This window comes from Nyctereutes procyonoides, unplaced genomic scaffold (assembly GCF_905146905.1).
Source record: "Nyctereutes procyonoides isolate TBG_1078 unplaced genomic scaffold, NYPRO_anot_genome, whole genome shotgun sequence".
In the NCBI taxonomy this organism is placed as follows: domain Eukaryota; kingdom Metazoa; phylum Chordata; class Mammalia; order Carnivora; family Canidae; genus Nyctereutes; species Nyctereutes procyonoides.
This window is the reverse complement of record NW_026575049.1, coordinates 15,977,613-16,000,770: the sequence shown is the minus strand read 5'-3', so window position 1 is coordinate 16,000,770 and position 23,158 is coordinate 15,977,613. Positions and strand designations below refer to the sequence as shown.

At 37.6% G+C, this 23,158-nt stretch overlaps 1 protein-coding gene across 1 annotated transcript; it reads right to left on the bottom strand.

Moving 5' to 3' along the window:
- Nucleotides 1-1,934: 1,934 nt before the first annotated feature.
- Nucleotides 1,935-22,702, bottom strand: GLIPR1L1 (GLIPR1 like 1). The gene is made up of 6 exons (XM_055328480.1): nucleotides 22,529-22,702; nucleotides 14,721-14,966; nucleotides 12,046-12,146; nucleotides 4,541-4,629; nucleotides 4,073-4,104; nucleotides 1,935-2,042 (listed from the first exon to the last, which is right to left on the bottom strand). Exons 1-6 carry the CDS (start codon nucleotides 22,700-22,702, stop codon nucleotides 1,935-1,937), a joined length of 750 nt encoding a protein of 249 aa, XP_055184455.1.
- Nucleotides 22,703-23,158: the final 456 nt, after the last annotated feature.

The following is a 23,158-nucleotide window of genomic DNA, read 5'->3' as shown; positions in this document are numbered from 1 at the left end:
TTCCCTGCATGGAGCCTGTTTCTCCCTCCTTCTCTCTCTCTCTCTCTCATGAATAAATGAGTGAGGTCTTTAAGGAAAGAAGAAAAAAAAAATCTCCTAAAAGAGCATACATTTACCTTTCAAAGGTTTAAAATTTAATTGATTTCCCTTTTGGTTTAATCTGTTCCCATCCATTTCCCCAACTGTTGACATGACATTAGATGATATCCGAAACTTTCCTTAATAATAACATTTTACCTCTGAATAATGTTGATGGTTTCCATAAAGGAACCTGTGGCATAGAAGGAAAATATCCAGTATCTGAAATGTTCTTTATGTCTACTGTAACTAAAATATCAATCTAGAAAATTAGAGAATGAGACTCTATTTTTTTTTGACATTTTATTTATTTATTTGACAGAGAGGGAGAGAGAGAGTGCGCACAAGCAGGGGAGCAGCGGGCATGGGAGAAGCAGCAGCCCAGGGCCCTCAGCAGGGACCCGTTCAGGGCTCCGGCCCAGGCCCTGGGATCACCACCGAGCCAAGGCCTGAGCTTAACCTTAACCGGCTGAGCCACCCTGGGACCCTGAGTGTGAGACTCTTGATACAATGTAAAATTATAGTTAAAAAGAGAAAACAGACCTTAATTTTTTTTCCTTTTTTTTTACTGCTATCCTCCTGTACTATAATACACCTTTTGTTAAAATCAGATATTAAATTTAATAATAGACCAGAGTGTAGAAGCTTTAAGAATTAAACCGATGAGAGTTATGTTTAGCAATAAACTATTTGTTTATTGTCATGCCTTAGAACTTTTCTGTATGTAAATGGTAATTAAAATAGTCTCAGAAGAACCAAAACTAGGCACAGTGGATTACATGATATGTGCTGAGGCGCCGTCCCCTGTGGATTCCAATCTGGATATTCTGACGATAAAACACAACAGTTAGAAGCTCCACAAAGTTACAAGGGGAGGAAGTAATTGAATCAATATTGAGATAGTTTGACACTTACTTTCAGATTTTTCAAGTTTTTTATTTCCTAAGGTAGACAAAAAAATTATAGAATTAAAGGCATTCGCTTGCTTTTCTGGCCTTCTAAATAAGATAATAAACTTAGGAAACTTAGTTTGGCTTTAAACTTGGTTTAACTTAAGAAAATGAAAGCTTCCTCCCCAAATCCCACAGCGGCTTAATGATCTGTCCAGTGCCCCTGCCAACGAAGTCACGTCACCAGGTATTCCTAAGGCAGCTTTTATGCTAAAGGTGAAAAAGCCTAAAGTTGACAGAACTATACGAGGTAGTTAACGTTGCAGTGGCCCCGTGCTATCCTGCTTAAATTCCCTGAAAGACGACGTATTGCCTCGTGTCGACTCTGGGACTCGTATCTCATGCATCTCTGGTGTGGCTCCTGCTCCAAATTTTGCTCTGTATCCTTCCCTCATCAATTTTTTTCACCTCTATTTAGCACGATCCTGCCGTTTGTTAGGAATTCATTTGTTTAACTTCTCTCATTCATTTATGCCCTTTTTGAGTGTTGTACTCTGTATTGAACATAATTCTAGGCTTCCGGTAAATAGATATCAGGAGAAAATAGAGCTTCCTTACAGAAAAGTAGGGGGAGGAAATCTATCATTAATTTGCTCTCATCTCTCAAAAAGTAAGTCAACAAAACTAAAAATTGGCTTTATATAAACAATAATCAACATAAAAAAACACACAAATCGAAAGTCATAGGATTTAATTAAGTGGAACATACCAGAGCAAAGATGTTAATTCTTTCCAAGTTTATGTATAGATTCAGTGTAATCCCAACCAAAATTCCACAGTCTTCTATGAATTAATAAGCTTATCCTAATGTTAATTTGCAAGAGCAAAGGTCGATGAAGAGCCAGGTAATTTCTGAACAATTTAGAAAAGAAACAAGTTGGGAGAACAGCGGTCAGGTAGCAAAGCTTATTGCAGCCTTTGCCGCTTGCACACGGCCTTGGAGACCCGCGGTGATAACTGTTTGAATCTTGGGGTGGAGAAGCTCATGACGGACAAAGTCCTCATTAAATAAAACTAGAAAATCCAGACAAAGTAAAACAAAACAATGTTTAGGGCCTCCGAGATTTGCTAGGGCGACAAAGACCGAAGGGCCAGGACTTAAGAGCTGGGGAGCCACAGAGAATGGGCTGCGGTTAGGAAAGCTGTTTTTTCCCTGGAGCCATTTGTTCATCTTGGGCCCAGGTCTGGGACTGAAAATCTGGGCTTTGCTCAGGCAGGGGCTGATTTTTGGGAAACAGAAACCATCGGAGCTTTTGTTGGCCCTGTAGGACTAGAGAGAGAAAATTGGGGAATTGAGCATTTCAAGATCCTGGTAAAAAGTCAAGGTGGTGGAAGGAGCCCACCTGATGGCCATTTTGTACTCAAAGTATTTGTTTGATTTTGAAGCTGTGAGGAACGCTGAAGGCTTCTGGAAAGCAAAGCAGATTTTTTTCCCAGTAATTTCAGAGTGCTGAACCTATAATGATTAGAATTCAGAACCCATTTTGGAAAGGCAATGGGGAACGCCCAAGTTTCTCAGTGGAAAGCCCTGGAGTCTGAGCCCTTGGAACAGAGACAGAGGCGGACATGTCTTGCACGAGTCCTAATCCACTGTTGACGAAGCTGCGTTTGGATCAAGGTGAACAGCAGCCCTGACCCTAGCTGCTCAGCAGGAAAAGCCAGGACTCTGCATTTTTGTTCTCTGCATGTTAAGATGTTTGATAGAAACTCACTAGCACACACCACGTGTTTGGGCGACGTGCAAGGCTTAACACAAGAACTGTTAGTGTTATTGCAGTGAGCTGGATTGGCTGCCTCTACTAGACAGTCGCTCTGCGTGTCATCGGGACTCAGTGGCAGTCGCATGCAGCGGGAGCTCGGTTGGGGTTGAAGCAGGGATGAGCTCCGGAGAGGCCTTTCTCCAGCAACCTCTTCAGCAGGAGACCCTGGGCCTGGAATTCTGGGGTTCCCAACCGAGCAAGAGCGCAGCTGCGGAGCTAGCAAAGCAGAGGCCGGGATGGGCCCAGCATCAAGGCCTCGTTCAAGAGCATGGAAATAGTGTCCACAGTTTTGGGAGGAGCAGCATATGTGTGAAGGAGGGGAGGACTCATTAATGCCGGCTTTGAAGATCATTCACCACACCCAGAACCACCACAGGTTACCAAAACCAAGAGGAAACAAAACAATCTTGAAACCAGGAACAGACCCAGAGGTGACCGAGATGCTGGGGATTTTGGGAGGACGTCGGAGTGTTAAGGCTGGTGATCATGGAGCTCAGTGTGTCAAAGGGAGTGGTAGCGGAGAGAAGTAGAAGTCACACTGGCCATACCTGGGCTTACTGGCCTGGAAATAGGGCCTTATTTTTCCTTTAATTGGAGTAAGAAGCAATTGAGGAATTGAAAGAAAAGGATTTGACCTGGATTTTCCTTTTATAAAACAGTTTGGAGGAGGAAGAGAAGTGGGAGATTACTGGCTCAGGTGAGAAATGACAGGGGCGGGAAGGGGAAGTTGAGAAAATAAAGTCTACCATTGTTATTTGTATGACCCTTTAACTAGAAAACATTTAGTTTGCAGACTGGAGATATACAATGAATTTATTTTTTAAACTGCTTTGAATGAAAATTAAAATTGGACCATACTTCTAATTCATTGTGTAACTGAAGTATAATATGAATATGGAAGTATGCATGCCTTGTAAATGGAAAGACTGATGAATTATTACAAAGTAAACACATGAAAAAAACAAAACAAAACAAAACAAAAAAGCAAAGTGAACACATGTAGGAAAAAGTAGCACAGATCTAGAAGGTCCCGGTGTCCTTTCCTATTTGACGAACTCCTCTGCTCTCTAAAAGTAACCACTAGCCCGACTCCAAACACAAATTAGTTTTGCATGATATTTGAACCTTATATAAATGAAATCATTTATCATGCATTCATTTTGTGTCTGTCCTCTTTCATGGCACCAAATCTTTTTTTTTTTTTTTTTACAATTTTTCACATCATCTCCTCTCTTCATCTATTTCACTGAAAATTCTTTTCTAATCAAAAATTTATTCACTTACCTTTAAAAAAGTCTGTTCTGAGAACCAAAAGACTGATAATGGAAGGGAAACATATTAGCTTTAAATCACAATTAATTTGCACGTTGATGAATGTATTACTTCTGCATGAAATATTTTGATAAAAACTAATAAGTGGAGGTGATTGGAAGCAAATACAAATAAGAAATGTTTCAATGAACAGTTACTTTGAGTATAATAGCAAACTAGGTCATGGTTGTACATTATTTCTGTTCTTTAGCTGGAGAGGAAAAATAATCAGTGAAGAAGGGGGGGACAATCTGAGTTTAAATATGATAATTTATGACAAATGATTTATATCATCATATAGCAGCAATCAAATATTGTCAATAATTCCTTAAACACTTGATGATCCGAATTTTAAAATATTAAATATTAAATATTTAAAATTTATGGAAATTGCCCTCTAAATAGAATGTCGTGATAATTTTTTTTTTCTTTTTTGCTTACGGCAGAGATTGTTTGTGCAAGTTTCTTCTTCGGTACACAAAGAGCAGGGTACTCCTCTAGTGTAAGGGGGCCTATTCGGATAATTTCCTCTGTAAGAAAAGAATCTTTGATTAGCCACATGGCTATTAATATCTCTAATTTTGTGCATGAAATTATGCAAATTGTTTTGGTCACTCACTCATGAATAACGACTTTTGTTCTAATTTTATGCTCCTTTCTTTTGTGAAAAGAAACCGTTAAAACTGTTTACAAGATGTCCCTAATCCACATGGCAGTTATGCTCTTGAATATTCTATAGAATACAAATTAGATGTGAACCCAGGGTAATTATGCAGGCTGACAGCCACAGAGCTTTTGCTGTAAACACTATGATTATCTCTTGATTTGGTAAATACAATAAATAAAATTTAAATTGCAGGTGGAAACATAGGCTTTATTTCAACACCAAGGTTCTTATCTAGTTCTATTTGGTGATGTATCAAAAAGGTTTCGCAGCTATTATGCCTGCTTCTCAATAAAATAAGTTGATGCATTTTAACAAACCTGTTTACCCCCATCTCTGTATCTGTGGAAACTTAAAAAAGTGTTACTTACCTAGAGTACACAAAGAAAAACGTTAGTAATATAAGTAGTATTCCATTAAAAAATATGCCACAATGATTTATCTATTCATTTGTTGATGGACGTTGGGGTTATTTCAAATAAAGTTACTGTGCACATTTTGAACATTCATATACATTTCCTTGGATAAAAGAAATGAACAGATCATCTGGTAGGTACATATTTGTAACTACCACACAGGTTTTACAAAGTAGTTGTAATACTTTATATTTCTACCATCAGTGTTGAGAATTCGAGTTACTTTACTTCCTTGTCAGGATTCGGATTGGCCAGTCTTTGGCCATTCTAATTGCGTAGTGGTATTTATTGTGGTTTTAATTTATGTTTCTCTAATGATTAATGACGTTGAGCATTTTTTCATGTGCTAACTTGCCATCTGCATGTCTTCTTTGTTAATCTTTTATCCATCTAAAAACAATTGAGTTTTAAGTTTTTCTAATACTGAATTGTGAGAGTTCATCCTGTATTCTCCTGTATTGCCATATGGCTTATTTTTGAGAAAGAGTCTTCTAATATATTAGCTATGAAGAAGACTCTTCCTGCCCGTGGCGTGTCTTTTCATTCTCTTACCAGGGTCTTTGAATAGCATTGATTTTAAATTTTAATGGAATCCAACTTATCCATTTGTTCTTTTATGGATCATGGTAGCTAAAAAAAATCTTTGGCTATTTTCAGGTCACAAAGGTTTCGTCTGTGTTTTCTTCCAACAGTTTTACAGTTTGGTGTTTACATTTAGGTTTATGATTCATTTTGAGTTAATTATTATAGGTTGTGTGTTGTATAGATCTGAGTTTACTTTTGTTTTTTATATATGAATGACAAACAGCACCACTTATTAAAAAATCTTTTTTTTTCCACTGCATTGCCTTTGTGCATTTTTAGAAAATTAGTTGGACATACGTAGATCACTGTGTATGGGTTTATTTTTGGACTCCACATTCTGTTCCACTGATCTATTTGTTTAACTTTACATCAATTGTTGTGATTATTCTAGCTTTCATAATTCTTGAAAACAATAATGTTAGGTCTTCCGGGGGGTGGCTCAGTTGGTTAAGCGTCTGCCTTTGGCTCAAGTCATGATCTCAGGGCCCTGGGATTGGGCCTCACCCGGGAGTAGGCTTCTCCCTCTCCCTCTGCTTCTTCCCCTGTTCTCTCTCTCTCTCTCAAACAAATAAATATATAAATTAATATCTTAAAAAAATATTGTTAGCTCTTCAAATTTTTTTCAGAGTTGATTTGGCTATTAAGAGTCCTTTGCATTTTCATATGAATTTTATGATCAGTTTGTCAATTTCTACAATAAAAATCTGGAATGTTTTATTAGGATTATATTGAATCTATAGATCAATTCAGTGAAAATTACATCTTGAGTCTTTTAATCCATTACAAGTTATAATCTATCCAATTATTTGTATCTTTGTTAATTTCTGTCATGAATATTGTGTAGTTTTCAGTGGAGAGGTCTTTTATGTCTTCTACCAGATTTATTCCCGATAATTTATGTTTTTTGATGTTGTTATAAGTGTTGTTATAAAATAATAGAATGATTATTATTTTAATTTAATTTGATTATTTACTGGTGGTATTTGGACCTGTAATCGAGTTTTGTATATTGATCTTGTATCCTGAACAGTTACCAAGTTTACTTACTAGTTTCAGAAGAATTTTCATAGATTTCATTGCACTTTTTTTATATAGACCAGAAGTCAGCAAAGTATGATCTGTTTTTATACAATTTGCACACAAAGAATTATTATTTTTTAATGAGTTCTTAAAAAAAAAGAAACAAAGACGAAGGTAACAATATATATGGTATGCAAAACCTAATATATTTATTCTATTATTTTACAGAAAATGTTTTTGCTATTGTAATAATATTACATATAGGTTTTTCGCAGATGCCCTTATTAGGTTTAGGAAGTTCCCTTCTATTTCCAGTTTGCTGAGAGCTTTTACCAGGAATGGATGTCTGGCTTTTTCTCAATCTATTGAGATAATCATGTGTTCTTTATTTTTAGGTTGATTAATATGGTGAATTACATTGATTGATGTATTTACAATGTTAAACCACTTCTATGTTCCTGGAATAAACTTCATTTGGACAAGGAGTATTAATTAGGCTTTTACTGTATTGATGGATTCCATGCTAAATTTTTGTGCCTGTATTAACAGTAGATATTGTTCTGTGGTTTTTGTTTATTTCGTTTACCCTTTGCAATTTGTGTTCTTGAAGGAATGTTTCCATTTCATCCAGTTGCTTCTTAATTGATTAACCCCACTGTCATTTTTTTTTTTTTTTTGAAAGAGAGAGAGAAAGCACACATGAGTCCATGTGGGAGTAGTTGGGGAGAGGCAGAGAGAGAGGGAGAGAGAGAATCTTAAGCAGGCTCCATGCTCAGTGTGGACCCTGATGCTGGTCTCAACCTCGTGGCCCTGGGATTATAACCTGAGCCAAAATCAAGAGCCAGAGGCTTAAGTGACCAAGCGACTCATGCGCCCCCAACCTCATTGTTGTTTTAAAATGGGCTTATTTATTTCTAGTATTATTCTTTGCTCTAAAACATTATCTGTTTTTAGTGTAGACCCTGTTGCTTTCTTTTGACTAATGTAAGCATAATAATAAAACTTTTTCCATTCTTGTACTTTTAATCTACTTCTGTTTGTTTGTTTATTTATTTGCTTATTTAAATTCCAGTAGAGTTAACACACAGTGTTATATTAGTTTCAGGTGTACAGAATAGTGATTCAATAATTCTGTACATTATTCAGTACTTATCATAGTTGTGTACTCTTTAATCCCTGTCACCTATTTCATCCATTTCCCCACCTACCTCTCCTCTGGTAACCATCAGTTTGTTCTCCATAGTTAAATGTCTGTTTTTTGATTTTGTTTCCTTTTTAATTTGTTCATTTGTTTTGTTTCTTAGAGTCCACGTATGAGTGAAATGATATTTGTCTTTCTCTTCTTTCATTTAACATTATATTCTCTAGCTCCATCTATGTTGTTGCAAATGGCAAGATTCCATTCTTTATAATGGCTGAGTAAAATTCCATTGTATATACATACTACTTTATCCATCCACCAATCGATGGACACTTGGGTTGTTTCCATAATTTGGCTATGGTAAATAAAGCTGCAATAAACAGAAGAGTGCATGTATCTTCAAATTAGTGTTTACATATTCTTTGGGTAAAGACCTAATAGTGGAATTACTGGATCATATGGTAATTCTATTTTTAATTTTTTGAATAACCTCCGTAATGTTTTCTGCAGTGGCTACACCAGCTTGCACTCCTACCAACAGTGCGTGAGGGTTCCTTTTTCTCCACATCCTAACCAATACTTGCTGCTTCGTGAGTTTTTTATTTTAGTCATTCTGACACGTGTCAGGTGATATCTCGTGGTTTTGATTTGTATTTCTCTGATGATGTGATGTTGATCTTTCACGTATCTGTTGGCCACATGTATGTCTTCTTTGGAGAAATGCCTGTCTTTGGCCCATTTTAGTTGGATTATTTGTGTTTTTGTATGTGTTGAGTTGTATAAGTTCTTTATACAACTATCAGTTGTATTAGTTGATAGTTTATTTTACTATCTTTGGATAGTAATCCTTTATTAGACATGTCATTTGCAAAATAGCTTCTCCCATTCAGTAGATTGCCTTTTAGTTTTGTTCTTTGTTTCCTTGACTGTGCTGAAGCTTCTTATTTTTATATAGTCCCAATAGTTTATTTTTATTTTTGCTTGCCTTAGGAAACATATCTAGAACAATGGTGCTATGACTGATGTCAGGAAAATTACTGCCTGTTCTCCCTTCTATGATTTTTATGGTTTCAGGACTTACATTTAGGTCCTTAATTCATTTTGAGTTTATTTTTGTGCATGGTGTAAAAAAGAAGTCCAGTTTCATTCTTTTACATGTTGCTGTCCAGTTTTCCCAGCACCATTTGTTGAAGACACTGTCTTTTCCCCATTGCATATTTTTGCTTCTTTGTCAAAGATTAATTGGCCATATAATTGTGGGTTTATTTTTGGGCTCCCTATTCTGTTCTACTGACCTATGTGTCTGTTTTTGTGCCAGTACTGTACTGTTTTGATGACTACAGATTGGTAGTAGATCTTAAAATCTGGGATTGTGATACTTCCAGTTTTGTTCCTCTTTTTCAAGATTGCCTTGGCTATTTGAGGTCTTGTCATTCCATAAAAACTTTAGGGTTATTTGTTCTAGTTCTGTTGGTATTTTGATAGTGACCGCCTTAAATCTGTAGATTGATTTGGGTAGTATAGACACTTTAGCAATATTTATTCTTTCAATCCATGAAATGGAATATCTTTCCATTTCTTTGTGTTGTCTTCAGTTTCTTTCATCAATATATTACAGTCTTTCACCTCCTTAGTTAAGTTTGTTCCTAGGTATTTTTTTATTTATTTATTTATTTATTTATTTATTTATTTATTTATTTATTTATTTATTTATTTATTATTTTTAAGCCCAACACAGGGTTGAACTCATGACCCTGAGAATATGACCCTAGCTGAGATCAAGAGTCAGACACTTGACTGACTGAGCCACTCAGGTTGCCCCTTATTATTTTTGGTGCAACTCTATATGGGATTGTTGTAAATGTTCATTTCTGTGTACTATACACTTTTCATTATGTTTTAGTCAAAAATGTTTAGTAACACAGGAAAGCCCAGAAAATGCATATCATTGTAAATGATAATAAAGTTTCCAGTTCGGCTAGAACTCTAAATGGGATTGTTGTAAATGTTAATTTCTATATACTATGTTAGAAATATTAATTTCTCTTTCTGTTACTTCATTATTAGTATATAGAAATGCAATGGATTTTATTTATTTATTCATGAGAGACACAGAGAGAGAGGCAGAGACACAGGCAGAGGGAGAAGCAGGCTCCATGCAGGGAGCCTGATGTGGGACTGGATCCTTGGACTCCAGGATCATGCCCTGGGCTGAAGGCAGATGCTAAAACCACTGAGCCACCCAGGGAATCCCGTGAAGCTATCATCTTATTTATTTTCTTCATCTCATCTGTTCTTTGTTCCCCTTTTCCTCTTTTTCTGTCTTTCTTTGGGTTGAATATTGAATATTTTTGAAAATCTAATTTTACCTGCTTTGTTGGTTCCTTTGCTATAACTGTTTTCTTATTTAAGTGTTAGAGTTTGTAGTATGCATCTTTTACTTATTACAGTCAAGTTAAATTATTGCACTTAACAGAGTGGAAGAACTTTAATAGATTTTTCTCTTTTAGCCTTTATGCTGTAGTTATCACGTATTAATTTATGTAGTTGTGACTCATACAATGCATTGCTATTATCTTTGATTAAACAATTCTCCTTGAAAGAGGATTAAATAATAAGGAGAACATCCTATATCTTACCCATGTAGTTACCATTGCTGGTAGTTTGAAAAAAATCTTTTTTTCACTTTTAATTTCCACTAAGAAATCTCCTGTCATCCTTATCTTTGTCCCTCTGTATGTAACATGTCTTAGTTCTCTGGTTGCTTTTAAGATTTTCTCTTTATTACTGGTTTTGAAATTTCTTATTATAAAGTGGGTTAGTATAGTTTTCTTCATGTTTCTTGTAACTTGGAATTTATTAGCCATCTTGCTTCTGTGAATTTATAATTTTCCTTAAGCTTGGAGAGTTTTGGACCATATTTCTTAAAATATTTTTCTGTCCCAGTCCTCTTTTTAGGAAATCAGTTCTCCCTAAAATTATCTCACAGATTAATGATGCTTTTTTAAAAAAATCTTTTTCAGATTCTTTTTTTCTCTAGATATTCTATAAAAATAAATAATTTATAGGGGGATCCCTGGGTGGCGCAGCGGTTTGGCACCTGCCTTTGGCCCAGGGCGTGATCCTGGAGACCCGGGATCGAGTCCCACGTCGGGCTCCCGGTGCGTGGAGCCTGCTTCTCCCTCTGCCTGTGTCTCTGCCTCTCTCTCTCTCTCTCTCTCTCTCTCTCTCTCTCTGTGTGTGTGACTATCATAAATAAATAATGATAAAAAAAACACTAAAAATAAATAAATAAATAAATAAATAAATAAATAAATTAATTTATAAGTGTTCAGTAGTTCTACAATTTCTCTGGTATTTATAAAAACTGCACTCTGCCCTAGGTTTTAAGGCTATGTATCTGTCATTCTTGTTTTTGCTTCTGAGAGGTAACCAAAGTAATTACAGAGATACACACATTTGTACTTCTCTGTTGCAATTTTGGCATATCTCTGATCCTTTATGCAAATTATGTATATTTATTCTTTGCCTATGTTTTCATTTTTTGTACATTTCAAAAAAAAATTGGTTGTTAAAAGAGTTGGACTATTAACTGATTTTTATCTTCTTCCTTGTACAGATCTATTGGGATTAGAGTTCCAGAATTTCATTTTTGGGCACTCTCATTAGGCTAATGTTATTTGTCCATTTAGATATGCAATTATCAGCAAGGCAATTAAAAATGATGGTATTCTTTTCTTTGGAGAATGTGCATTTCACTTCCATTCCCAATCATTTACTCATCCCAGTTGTTATAGTAGAGAAGCATCTGCCAAAACCTATTTTGTATTCCAAGTATTCAGATATTACTGTGGCAATGTATTTTTACATTCTTCTTAAAAAACTTAAAGTTCCCATAGTTTTTATTCTCAAGATTAAATATTTCATAACAGATATAGGTTTTTACATAAGGTAATATTCTTTCACCACCTTCTATTTTAATATATTTATTTTGAGTAGCGCTATAGAGGGAGACTTCACGTATTAAAAATATACTTGCCTCTTTAGTATATAGTTCTGTTTTAGGAACAATTCTTAACATATTTTAATTTAAAATACTTTTAATAGCAGAATAACTTACGCAGGTCCATAGTTGCATACAAATATTACAGTTTCATATCCTCCAAGTTTAGGACACATTGTCACTGCACAACCAACTTTATATGAATTGGCCCAAACTACCTATAAAGAAAGGAATTTAAAAATAAAATATGCAAAACAACTTCATGCAAACAGCGCATTGTAGGAGCAATAATCTTTGTTATGCTGCCAAAGATGAACGCACATGGCTATATACTCTCTTTATTAATTTTTAGTATTGACTTTAAAACAATTATTTTGTTAAGGCTACTTCCCTGAGGGCTATCTAACTAGTTTTCCTCACTGTTAATGCTCATAAGTTAAAAGGAGAATATAATGTAAAGACAAAGCTAAATTTTTTCTAGATGACTTATGAAATATATTAAAATTGACTCCATGTGGATATTATAAAAATGATATTAAAATGAAACTATAAATGAAAACAATAATAAACTTTTATTTCTTTTTCTCAGAAAAATTTTACTTCATTTGTGGTCACATTTTAAATATTGTGGTCTTAACCATATTCTTTGTCAAGTCACAAGAGACAGATAAGGATAGAAATTAAGAATATAATGAGTCTTCTGCAAAAGATGCCTGCCACAGAGATGGTGAATCTTTATTTTTGTCTACTTGCTAAGAATAAGCAAAGTTTATTCAAAAGGAAGATGACTTCTATGGAAAACTAGACATGGAGAGAGAGAGAAAAAAGTGAAGAAGATTACTATTTCTTTAGTAATAGTAAGGGATGAGAGAAGAGTAAGAGAGAAGTAAGAGATTTTGCTTCTAACCATATGTGTGGCTTTGGAGACTGACATCAATTCTGAGCTAGTTTCCTATTTAATAAAATGAGATTAAGCTTGATCCTTAAACAATCCTTTTCCTTTTGAATGTTCCAAAAAGTTAATAACCATACAAATGCAAGTATATATGCAAGAAATCATGTTTAAGAATTTAGTTCATGAATATGTGGCTACTCCATGAAATTCTACTTGGTTAATGTATTTAAGTCATGATTCTGTTTGGCTTTGGGAATGATAAAAGTAAATATTGACCATGTGTAGATTTAAAATGTATTGTTTTCATTAAAGGGATTAGATGTGACAATATGAACATCTGTTGTAACTTCAGTATGAATATCTGCAGAGACTTAATGTAGGAAATTTTTAGCTCATTTTGCTTAGAACATTAATAAGCAAGATATAGTTGCTGAGTAAATTGGAAGGATGCAACCATTCCTAATTATTTAAGCATATGTGGAAATAAGCCAGTGGGGAATGAGCTTCCAATTCTGATGTAGCAATGATAGGGGAGAAGGGTATTTGGAACAGGTTCCTTTTGACTTGAAACAGAGAGAGAGACAAAGGATTACATAAAGGCTGTGAGTTAGTCTTCATGCCATGTTAGGGATGTTGCATCCTTTCCGGACAATTTGTTTGGTGCTCCTCTGATAAAAATGACTTGCTTTATGTCACTATATACTATTACATCTTATACAGATAAGTAAATTTGGAGAAGAAAGTTATCCCTGTTACTGCTTAAATGGGGCTTCCTAGGAGTTCAGTGCCATTTTTAGAATTGGTTTAGCTTAAAAATGACTTCTACTTTTCACCAAAAATTCCCACTGAAATATCCAGAATACTAGGAAAATAATGAGAAAGTAGGTATGGGACAATCAGTATCTTGAAAAGGATAATGCCCCCTGTGAATTGAGGGGAAAGGACTCAGGCTGTACATTTGTTCCAGATTATTGCTTTGAGAGAGTTTCCAGGCCATGGCTAGGGGGTTGGGATTTGGGAAGCCAGTAAAAGCTTGATGGATGCACACAGCTGAGCAGCAAAGCTGACTGTCTGAGGAGACCAAGGAAGCAGGAGTTTAGATAATATAGTCCTGGAGAGGTGAGAACCTTACAGTGATACAACTGTGGAGATCAGCGGGGAATCCTCATTACCAATTCAGCAGAGCATTAATCAGCACGTAAGCGAAGAAACTACCCTAGGCCTGGGAAAGAACCACCTATAAAAACTAGAGGAAAGGATGCTTAAAACTTACACAGGGCCAGGAGTAGAGACTGTTCCTACTAGCCACACTGGAAAATACCAATTTCTGGGGCATTGGTAGAGTATGCACAAGAGTCTTGATTTGCATAGATACAATTAAAAAACTAAGTGAAAGATTAAAGATATTAGATATAGTCATTTATGAACAAAAAGAGGAAAAGATTAGTGAACTTAAACATAAAGCGATAAAACTTTCTGAAATTAATCACAGAAGAAAAAAATCAGGAACAAAGAGAAGAGAACATCAGTCAACTGTGGAAAAACTTCAAGTAATGACTTGAAGTTGCTTGAGCAATTATGAAATTGCTTGAGACTTGTGATAAAGGAAGAATTGTAAAAGAGCAAAGAGATACATAAAGTACATAAAGAAAAGGTTAGAGTAGACTTTTTTTGGAAACAGTGCAATGAGATGACAGTGAAGTAAGATTTTTAAAGTCCAGAAGAATAAGACAAACAAAGGAAATTTAAAAAATTCCAGTACATAGAATTCTATTCCCAGTATAAATGTCTTCCAAATGAAGGTGTCCTTTTTAGATACTCAAACTCACAAGAAAATGCTAGAAAAGTTATCTTTTGATTGAAATATGCATAAATAAATAAAATGTCAAAAATTTACCTGTGTATAATGGCCACAAACTTTGGTACATGATAGGGTATCATAATCATAATATTCAGTTTCATTAAACCAAGCATCAACAGCGGATTTTGGTGAAAATATGCTTAATCCACCTAACCAGATATTTTCTCCAATATATTGAAAAGTTGGATGGCATTCATATGATTTTGATAAACAGGAATTGTGTTCGAATCTACACGTGTTTGCCCACGCTTTAGCAGTCTTCGCTAAACCATCGTCCCAACTCTGAAAGATAAAATAATGTAAACTGAATTGTGCATATTTGCTTGGATTAAAGCTATTCTTATAATTATAATCCATTTTGTTTATTTTAATAAAATATAGATTTTTTTTGGTATTATGTTTACAGTGAGTTTTTTTTTTGTTTTTTTTTTGTTTTGTTTTGTTTTGTTTTAGTTCTACTTAAGAAACATTTAGTACCTACTCTGTAACAGTTTATCTTTGTATTTCCAATACTTTGTAGATGTCCTGGTACAGTAGAGGCACTTATCACATATACTTGAATTTGATTTAAGTAAGGCAAGAGTTCACAGTCTAGTAATTCAGGTCATGCAAATATATCATAAGTGAAAAATGAGTACCCGGGGGCACCTGGGTGGCTCAGTGGTTGAGCGTCTGCCTTCAGCTCAGGTGGTGACCCGGGGTCCTGAGATCGAGTCCTGCATTGGGCTCCTGCATGGAGCCTGCTTCCCCCTCTGCCTGGGTCTCTGCCTCTCTCTGTGTCTCTCATGAATAAATAAATAAAACCTTTAAAAAAATGTATACCCATTTATAAGTAAAAAGAGAAAATGCCTCTTAACCCATTGGCAGTAGAATTTCCTTAATTTGATCAAGAGTATCTACCAAAACCAAAAAACAAACAAAACATTTCAACAGGCATCAATATATAATGGTGAGATATTGAAAGCTTTCCCCCAAAATTGGGAATGAAACAAGATGTCTCATTATTTCTATTTAAAATAATACAGGAAGTTAGATGGTATAATAAATACATAAAAAAACATAAAATGTATAATAACTGGAATCTTCATTATTTGTAGATAACAAGACTGGATACATAGAAAATTCAGTGAATACACAAAACTATAGGAAAAAAGTGAAATTTTCAGTTTCCGGTATCAGGAAAATATACAACATTCTATTTCCATATATACTTCAGAAACAACTTCAAGGCAACAAGTATATAAAAATAAATCTAATAAATGATATAAAAAAGCTCTATACTGAAAAACTACAAAACATCACTAAGATTAATTTGTAAGGACTTAAATAGATAAGAAATGTTTATAAACTGGAAGATTTAATATTGTAAATGTTTGGTTATTGACATTTAATCAATTTCTAAAGAAAATCCAAGTAGCTTTTTTTTTTTTTTTTTTACAGATATTGATTTCAAAGTTTATGTGGAAATTCAGAGATCAAATTCTAAGACAATTGTTAAAAAATAAAACAGAAGGGGATCCCTGGGTGGCTCAGCAGTTTAGCACCTGCCTTCGGCCCAGGGCGTGACCCCGGGGTCCCGGGATCAAGTCCCCGTGGGCTCCCAGCAGGGAGGCTGCTTCTCCCTCTGCCTGTGTCTCTGCCTCTCTCTCTCATGAATAAATAAATAAATCTTTAAAAAATAAAATAAAACAGAAGACCTACTGTAGAAGATACCAAGACATCATAATCTTGGTATTTTTGTAAGACGTGGATAGACAGATATCCCAATGGAACAGAATAAGGTCTATTGTCAATTTTTGACAAAAGTGATAAGGTCTTAATGTAACTTTAATGGCAAGATGATTTTATTTAAGTGAGCTCTATGCCCAATGTGGGGCTTGAACTTACAAGCCCAAGATCGGAGTCACATGTTTTACCAACTGAGTCAGTCCCTGGCAAGATGCTTTTTAAAAATATTTTTATTTTAATTTAATTGTAGATCTACAATAAATTACAACATATAGTACGTAGAGGTCCTGTGCGAGCTTTGCCTGGTTTCCCCATTGATAGTGTTTTATGTAACTAAAAAACAGTATCAAAATGAAATTGACATTGGTACAATCAACAGACCTTAAGATTTCAATAGTTTTACATGCATTTGTTCATGTGTGTATAGTTTTATGCAATTTTATCACGAGTAAATTGAAGTAACTACCTCCAGCAATCAAGATACATAACTATTTTTTTTTTTTTAGTATTTTATTTATTTTTTGACAGTGGGGTGGGGGAAGAAGCAGAGGAAGTGGCAGGTAGAGGGAAAGGGAGAAGCGAGCCTGGAGGCCGATGCAGGACTTGATCCCAGGACCCCAAGGTCATGACCTGAGCCAAAGGCCGACCTCAACCGCTGAGCCACCAGGGGCCCCACACTGGCCCATGCTATCCCTAATTCCTGGTGGTCACCAATGTGTTCACCACCTCGATGATTTGGTCATTTCAAGAAAGTTATTTATTTATTTTTTTAAAAGATTTTATTTATTCATGAGATAGAGACACAGGCAGAGGGAGAAGCAGGCTCCATGCAGGGAGCCTGACGTGGGACTCGATCCCAGGACTCCAGGATCACGCCCTGGGCTGAAGGCGACGCTAAACCACTGAGCCACCCGGGCTGCCCTCAAGAAAGTTATATAAACAGTCACAACATGTAACCATTTTGAGGTTGGCTTTTTGTTGTTGTTCAGCATGTTTCCCTTGAGCTCCATCTCTAATGTTTCACGGGCTTCTAGTTTAATCCTTATTGCTGAGTGGTAGTCCACCCAAGAGATACACCACAGTTTGTTTAGCCTTCACCTATCCACAGAAATTTTGATGTTTACAGGTTTGGATGATTATAAATTAAGCTGCAATGAACATATGTGATCAGGTTTTTATGTAGCAGTTGAGTTTTCCTTTTTCAGGGGAAAGAGGAAAAGGAAAAAGAGCCCCAAGGGGGCAATCGTTGGGTCATATGGTAAATATACACATAGTTTTTTTAGACTAAAAGAGCCTATTTTCTCCAGTGGCTGTAACATTTTCCGTTTTACATTCCCACCAGCAGAGTATGACACGTAGTTTTTCTACATCCTCTTCAGTATTTGGTGCTGTCACTGTTTTTTATTTTAGTTTTTCTGATTGGTGTGTAGTAATACCACATTGTGGTTTTAATTTGTATTTCCCTAATGGCTAATGTGTAGAAAGCGTTTTCATGTGCTTATTTTCCATTTGTGTAACCTTGTAGTGAAATGTTTCTTCAGCCTTTGGTTCATTTTCTTACCGACTTTTTTTTAACTATTGAGTTTTGAGAGTTCTTTATATATTCTAGACAACAGTTCTTTGTGGGGTAAGTGGTTTGTGTATATTTTCTCCTAGTCTACAGCTTGGCTTTTTATGTATTAACAAGTTTTTTAAAGAGCAAAATTTTAAAATTTTGATGGGGTTTAAATGGAAATTGTTGTTTTCCTTAGGTATTGCATTGGTTTTTTCCCCCACTGCTTTTAAATTTCTTTCCTTGTCTTACATTTTCTGAATTTTGATTATGATGTACCTTGGCATGAATTTCTCTGGGCTTATCATATTTGGACTTCACTATTTGTTCTTCATGTCTTTACCCAAATTTTGGAAGTTCTCAGCCACTATTTCTTAGGATATTTTTTCTGCCCCTCCCCATTTTTCTCCATTCCTTCTGGGACTCCAGTGACATGAATAAATATTTTGTTCTTGCTGTATAGATCCCTGACTTTTTTCCTTTGGTTCATTTTCTCTCTGCTCAGATTCAGTAATTTCTATTATTCAATTTTCAAGTTTACTAATTTTTTCTTTTGTCATATTCACTCAGCTACTGAGCCCATCCAGTGAGGTTTTTTTTAATTTTTTTTTTTATTTTTTAAAGTAATTTCTAAAAAAATAATAAAAAAAAAATCTCTACACCCAACATGGGGCTCAAACGCATGACTCCAAGATTAAAAATCTCATGCTCTACTGAATGAGCCAGTCAGTTGTCTCCATCCAGTGAATTGTTATTACATTTTCCAGGTGTAAACTGTCCATTTAAATATTCTTTATAGCTTCCATTTCTTTCCTGAAACTTTCTGTTTTTCATTTGTTTTAAACATTTTTATAATTGCTCTTTGAAGCATTTTATGATGAGTCCTTTAAAACTTTTGTCAGGTAATTCTAATATCTGTGTCATCTGGGCATTGGCATCTGTTGTGTTTTCTCATTGATGTGGAGATTTTTCTGGTTTTTGGTAGGATGAGTGATTTTTTTTTTACTTGTATGTTTGACATTTTGAGTTTTACATTATGAGACTCTAGATTTTATTTAATCCTTGTATTTAAGGAGGATTTCACTAATACTGTTCTAATGGGGGAAAGGAGACACAGCTTCTTTATCACTTGATTGGTGGGTGAAAGTCTAGGCTTCCCACTCTTACTATCCCTGTGGGAAGGATAACTAGTTCCACTGGGAGGAGATAGACATCCAGGTTCCTCTTTTGCTTTGGCTGACGTCATCATCCCACTGGGAAAGTAAGGGTCGCCTTTTTATCAAGGGATGAAAATCCAAGCTCCCTACTTGGCCTCTGCCAATACCACAGGAGAGGAAGGGGTACCTCGGTTTTGTGGGACTGGGAGTCCTGACATGGTCTCTGCTGACACCATGGGAGGTTGCTATGAGGGCCACTTCATTACTGGTGGGTGGTAGTAGTAAAAGTCCGGATTGCATGATTGTCCTCTTCTGATACCACGCTGGCTGGGAGGGGAAGGGGCACTTGGCCTCTGCGTAACCTAAACTCGAATATACCCTGCAAGCTCTTCTGACCTAAAGTCCTCATAATGAATTACATCCAGTCACTGAAGCTCCTCTGCACAAGGAGGATTAAGAGAACCTCCTAAGAAATGCATCAGAATATAAACTAAAAACAAAGAGAATTGCAACAGCTTCATATGATGGAGAGTTGCCACACTATCTTTCAAAAGTATGCTTAAATAATCATGATGCTTCTACTTGTGCTCTGGCAAGAAACAGTATAGTGTGCACAGGGTTGCGGGCAAGAGGATGCGGGGTACGTCGGTATGCTACTGCAGGGTTGATGGTACATGTGGATGATACAACAAGAATGATGCTGAGTATAAAAGCAGTATAAACATCAATGTTCAAAATTCCTGAAAGGATCATAAGACATGGTAAAAATAACAAAAATCATGCTTTAAAAAATCAGATTTATTGAGGTATCACTGATAAAGAGCTTTACGTATTTAATGTGTACAATTTGATTAATTTGGACATATGCAAATATCCAGACACCATCACCATAATCCAGGTGATAGACCTGACCAATACCTCCTAGCGGTTCCTTGGGTTCCAGTTATAAGATAAATAAGTTCTCTCCAAAAAGTGCAGCAGGACTGATGAGAATGATGGCACAGGAAATGTGGATAAAATTAAATTTCCTTACAACCTGCAGCCCAATGACAAATACTTGAGATAGGTCGAGTAGAACATTCCTCAAAGAAGTCACAACTGTTTTAACCTTAATACTTAGATAGAGGCAAAAAGTAACCTTAGCTTGCCCTCCAGGATCCCGTGAATCTTCTTTAACATATGCAAATCCTTTTGGAAACTTCCTTTGTCTCTATCCACCCCCCCCCCCAATTTAAAAGTCTAAAATCAGTTGCTCCTCACAATCCCAGTACAGCGTTTTCTGCCCAGGGGGCCTGGCTGGCCCTGTATTTTAAGAATAACCCCTTTTTGTGTGAGCAAGCCCTCGTGAAGTATGCCGATTATTTCTCAGTTCCACTGGAAAAAAATATACAGTTAAATAGAACCGTGTGACAGAGAAAAATTAAGGAGAAACAAAGACTTTTATAATATAAAAAGTTGATAGGATTAAAATCAACAAACCAAAGTGTAAGAAATGTTAATGTCATTTAGGCAGAAGTAAAATGATACCCGGTGGAAATAGCGAAGAAATGAACAGCACCAGAAAACGTAAAGGGCAAAAATAACAGAAACTTCTACACGTTTACAAACTCAAAACTATAAAATAAGGTAAGCGCAAAGAAGACTTGTTTCTATTCATGTCTTCTGCACCCCATTCCTTTCTTCCTTCTCCTTCAGCTAGCTATTTAAATTTAAATGAATATTAGGTATATCTTTTTATTGCTTCCTTCGGGAAAACATAGCATATATAGGTGTTTGTATAGAATGTGTAGATGTTTACATATATTTCTAGAATGTATATATTTACAAACACACACACAAATAGGTGTGTCTATAATTTAAATAGCAATTTAGTGACATAAGATAGTCCTTAAAAAAAGAAATTCAAATTAAGTATGGAGGAAATACTGTATGGCAAATCCCCGTCATCGGCCACCCTAACCCACTGGAGATTAAAGTGCATTTTACACATTAACTTATTTTAACAATTCTGCATTTAGGAGATCAGCTTAGGTTTGTTTAATCCAGTGTTTCCGAATCATATTTGAAACCTCTTCCCCCTCAAAAAGTCCTTCCCCCAGAGCAGAATAGTGCAGTTTTGACCTTTAGTGTCTGAATTGTGATTTTATACTATTTCCATTTTATTTTCTGTTGGGTGGAAAGGAAGAGACCTAGAAGAGATGTTTTACAGAGTAGCTACATCTGCACAGCACATAAGCATGCTGTCAACATCACGTTCCTAATTTTATAACGCTGTCCTATCTACATGCAAGAAAAATATACTGCAAGGGGCATATTTCCAGCGATAAAATTTATACTCAAGCATTTATTTAAAAATTATAAATGCTACGAATTATTTTAATAATCTAGTGTTTTTTATGCTCATTTTTCAATGGAGTATTCTTTTTGTCCTAATGCCTGTAGGATGGAAGTCTACAAAAGACATCTTCAGTATTTGGAGTTAAATCTCACATATTCATTATTTCTCATGGAAATCACAGTTTGATGTCGTTCAAGCATTGGTCTCAGTATTACCTCCTCCTGGAACGTTTCTTAAAAAGGAATAGGGTCTATGTGGTGCTGCTCAGCCTGGAGGTCATCAGGTGCACCAACAGGGGAAGGACGAGAGCTCTCCCTCCCCTGCTACTCCTTTTACAGGAGGTGTTTTGGTTGTGCTGTTAGGGGTGCGCTCGGCGGGGCTGGGAGACCCGGGGCCTCAGGGACCAAGACCAGCGAGCGCCACGCGGCCTTCTCCCGCCCCCACGCTCCTGCCCATCGCCGTCCCTGTGACCCCTCCCCATCCCCCACCGCACCTCGCACCTCGGGCCCATCTCGGTCCTCCCTCCTCCCACCCCCATCTTCCCCCCTCCCGCCCTTCTCCGTCCTCCCCAGTCCCCCCTCCCCTCCCGCCTATACCCATCCCCCACCCCTACCTTCCCCGCCCATCTGGGTCCTCCCTGGTCCCCCACCCTCCCTACCCCCTCCCATCTCCATCTTCCCACCTTCCACCCTCCCTCTCCCCTCCCTCCTATCCCATTCTCCCCACTCCCACCCTCCCGCCCATCTCCGTCCTCCCTGGCCCCCTCCCCCCTCCTATCCCCATCCTCCACCCCCACCTTTCCCCGCCATTTCCCTCCTCCCTGGTCCCCCCTCCTCCCTGGTCGCCCCTCCCTCCTATCTCCATCCCCCACTGTCACCCTCCCGCCCATCCCCATCCTCCCCCCTCCCTTCCTCCCTCCCGTCTCCCCCTCCCCCCTTAAAGGCACCTGCGCTGCGGCCAGACAGCCTCGGGGGTGGCAGCTCCCCGGGCCCGGGTCAGGGGGGTCAGGGCAGGTCAGGGCGCGGGTCACGGGGGTCGGGGCGGGGGAGGCGGGCCGACCCGCTCTCACCAAGCGCCTCATGTCGGCGGCGGGTGGCAACACCCGGGCCCGCAGCGCGTTGTGAGCGTCGAGGCAGCGCTCCCGGAACCTGCGGTCGGCGGCCGGGGCCCTGGCGTGGGACCTGCCGGCCACCAGGCACAGGCCCAGCGTCCAGAGGCAGCGCAGCTTCTCTGTCAGCGCCATGGCGGGGGGCGGGGCCGCTAACGGCGGGGGGCGGGGGCTCGCGCTCCCGCCCCTCCCCCCCACTGCGGCGCGGGCTGGGCCCGAGGGGGCCCGTGGGGATCGCCCCGGCTCCGACGGCCGGTCCCACGGCGCCCTCACTGCGGCCCGAGGCCCTGACCGCGGAGCCCCCGGCCTTCCCTCCTGCGCGCACGCAGGCCCGTCGCTGCCGCTTAAGGAACCAGAGGCGCTGCGGCCTCAGGGCATTGGCTCGTCCCCCTAGAAAGCTACAGGGCTGCTTCGGAATCTTGTGCCATCTTGTGCGAGCATCTGCTCACACTTCATCTTTTCAGAATACCTCAGAGTAGCATTTTACATTTTCCACCCTACACCTATGGCTTGCTGTGGGCTTTCTTTCTTTCTCTTTCTTTCTTTCTTTTTCTCTTTTCTTTTTCTTCTTTCTTCTCTTTCTTTCTTTCT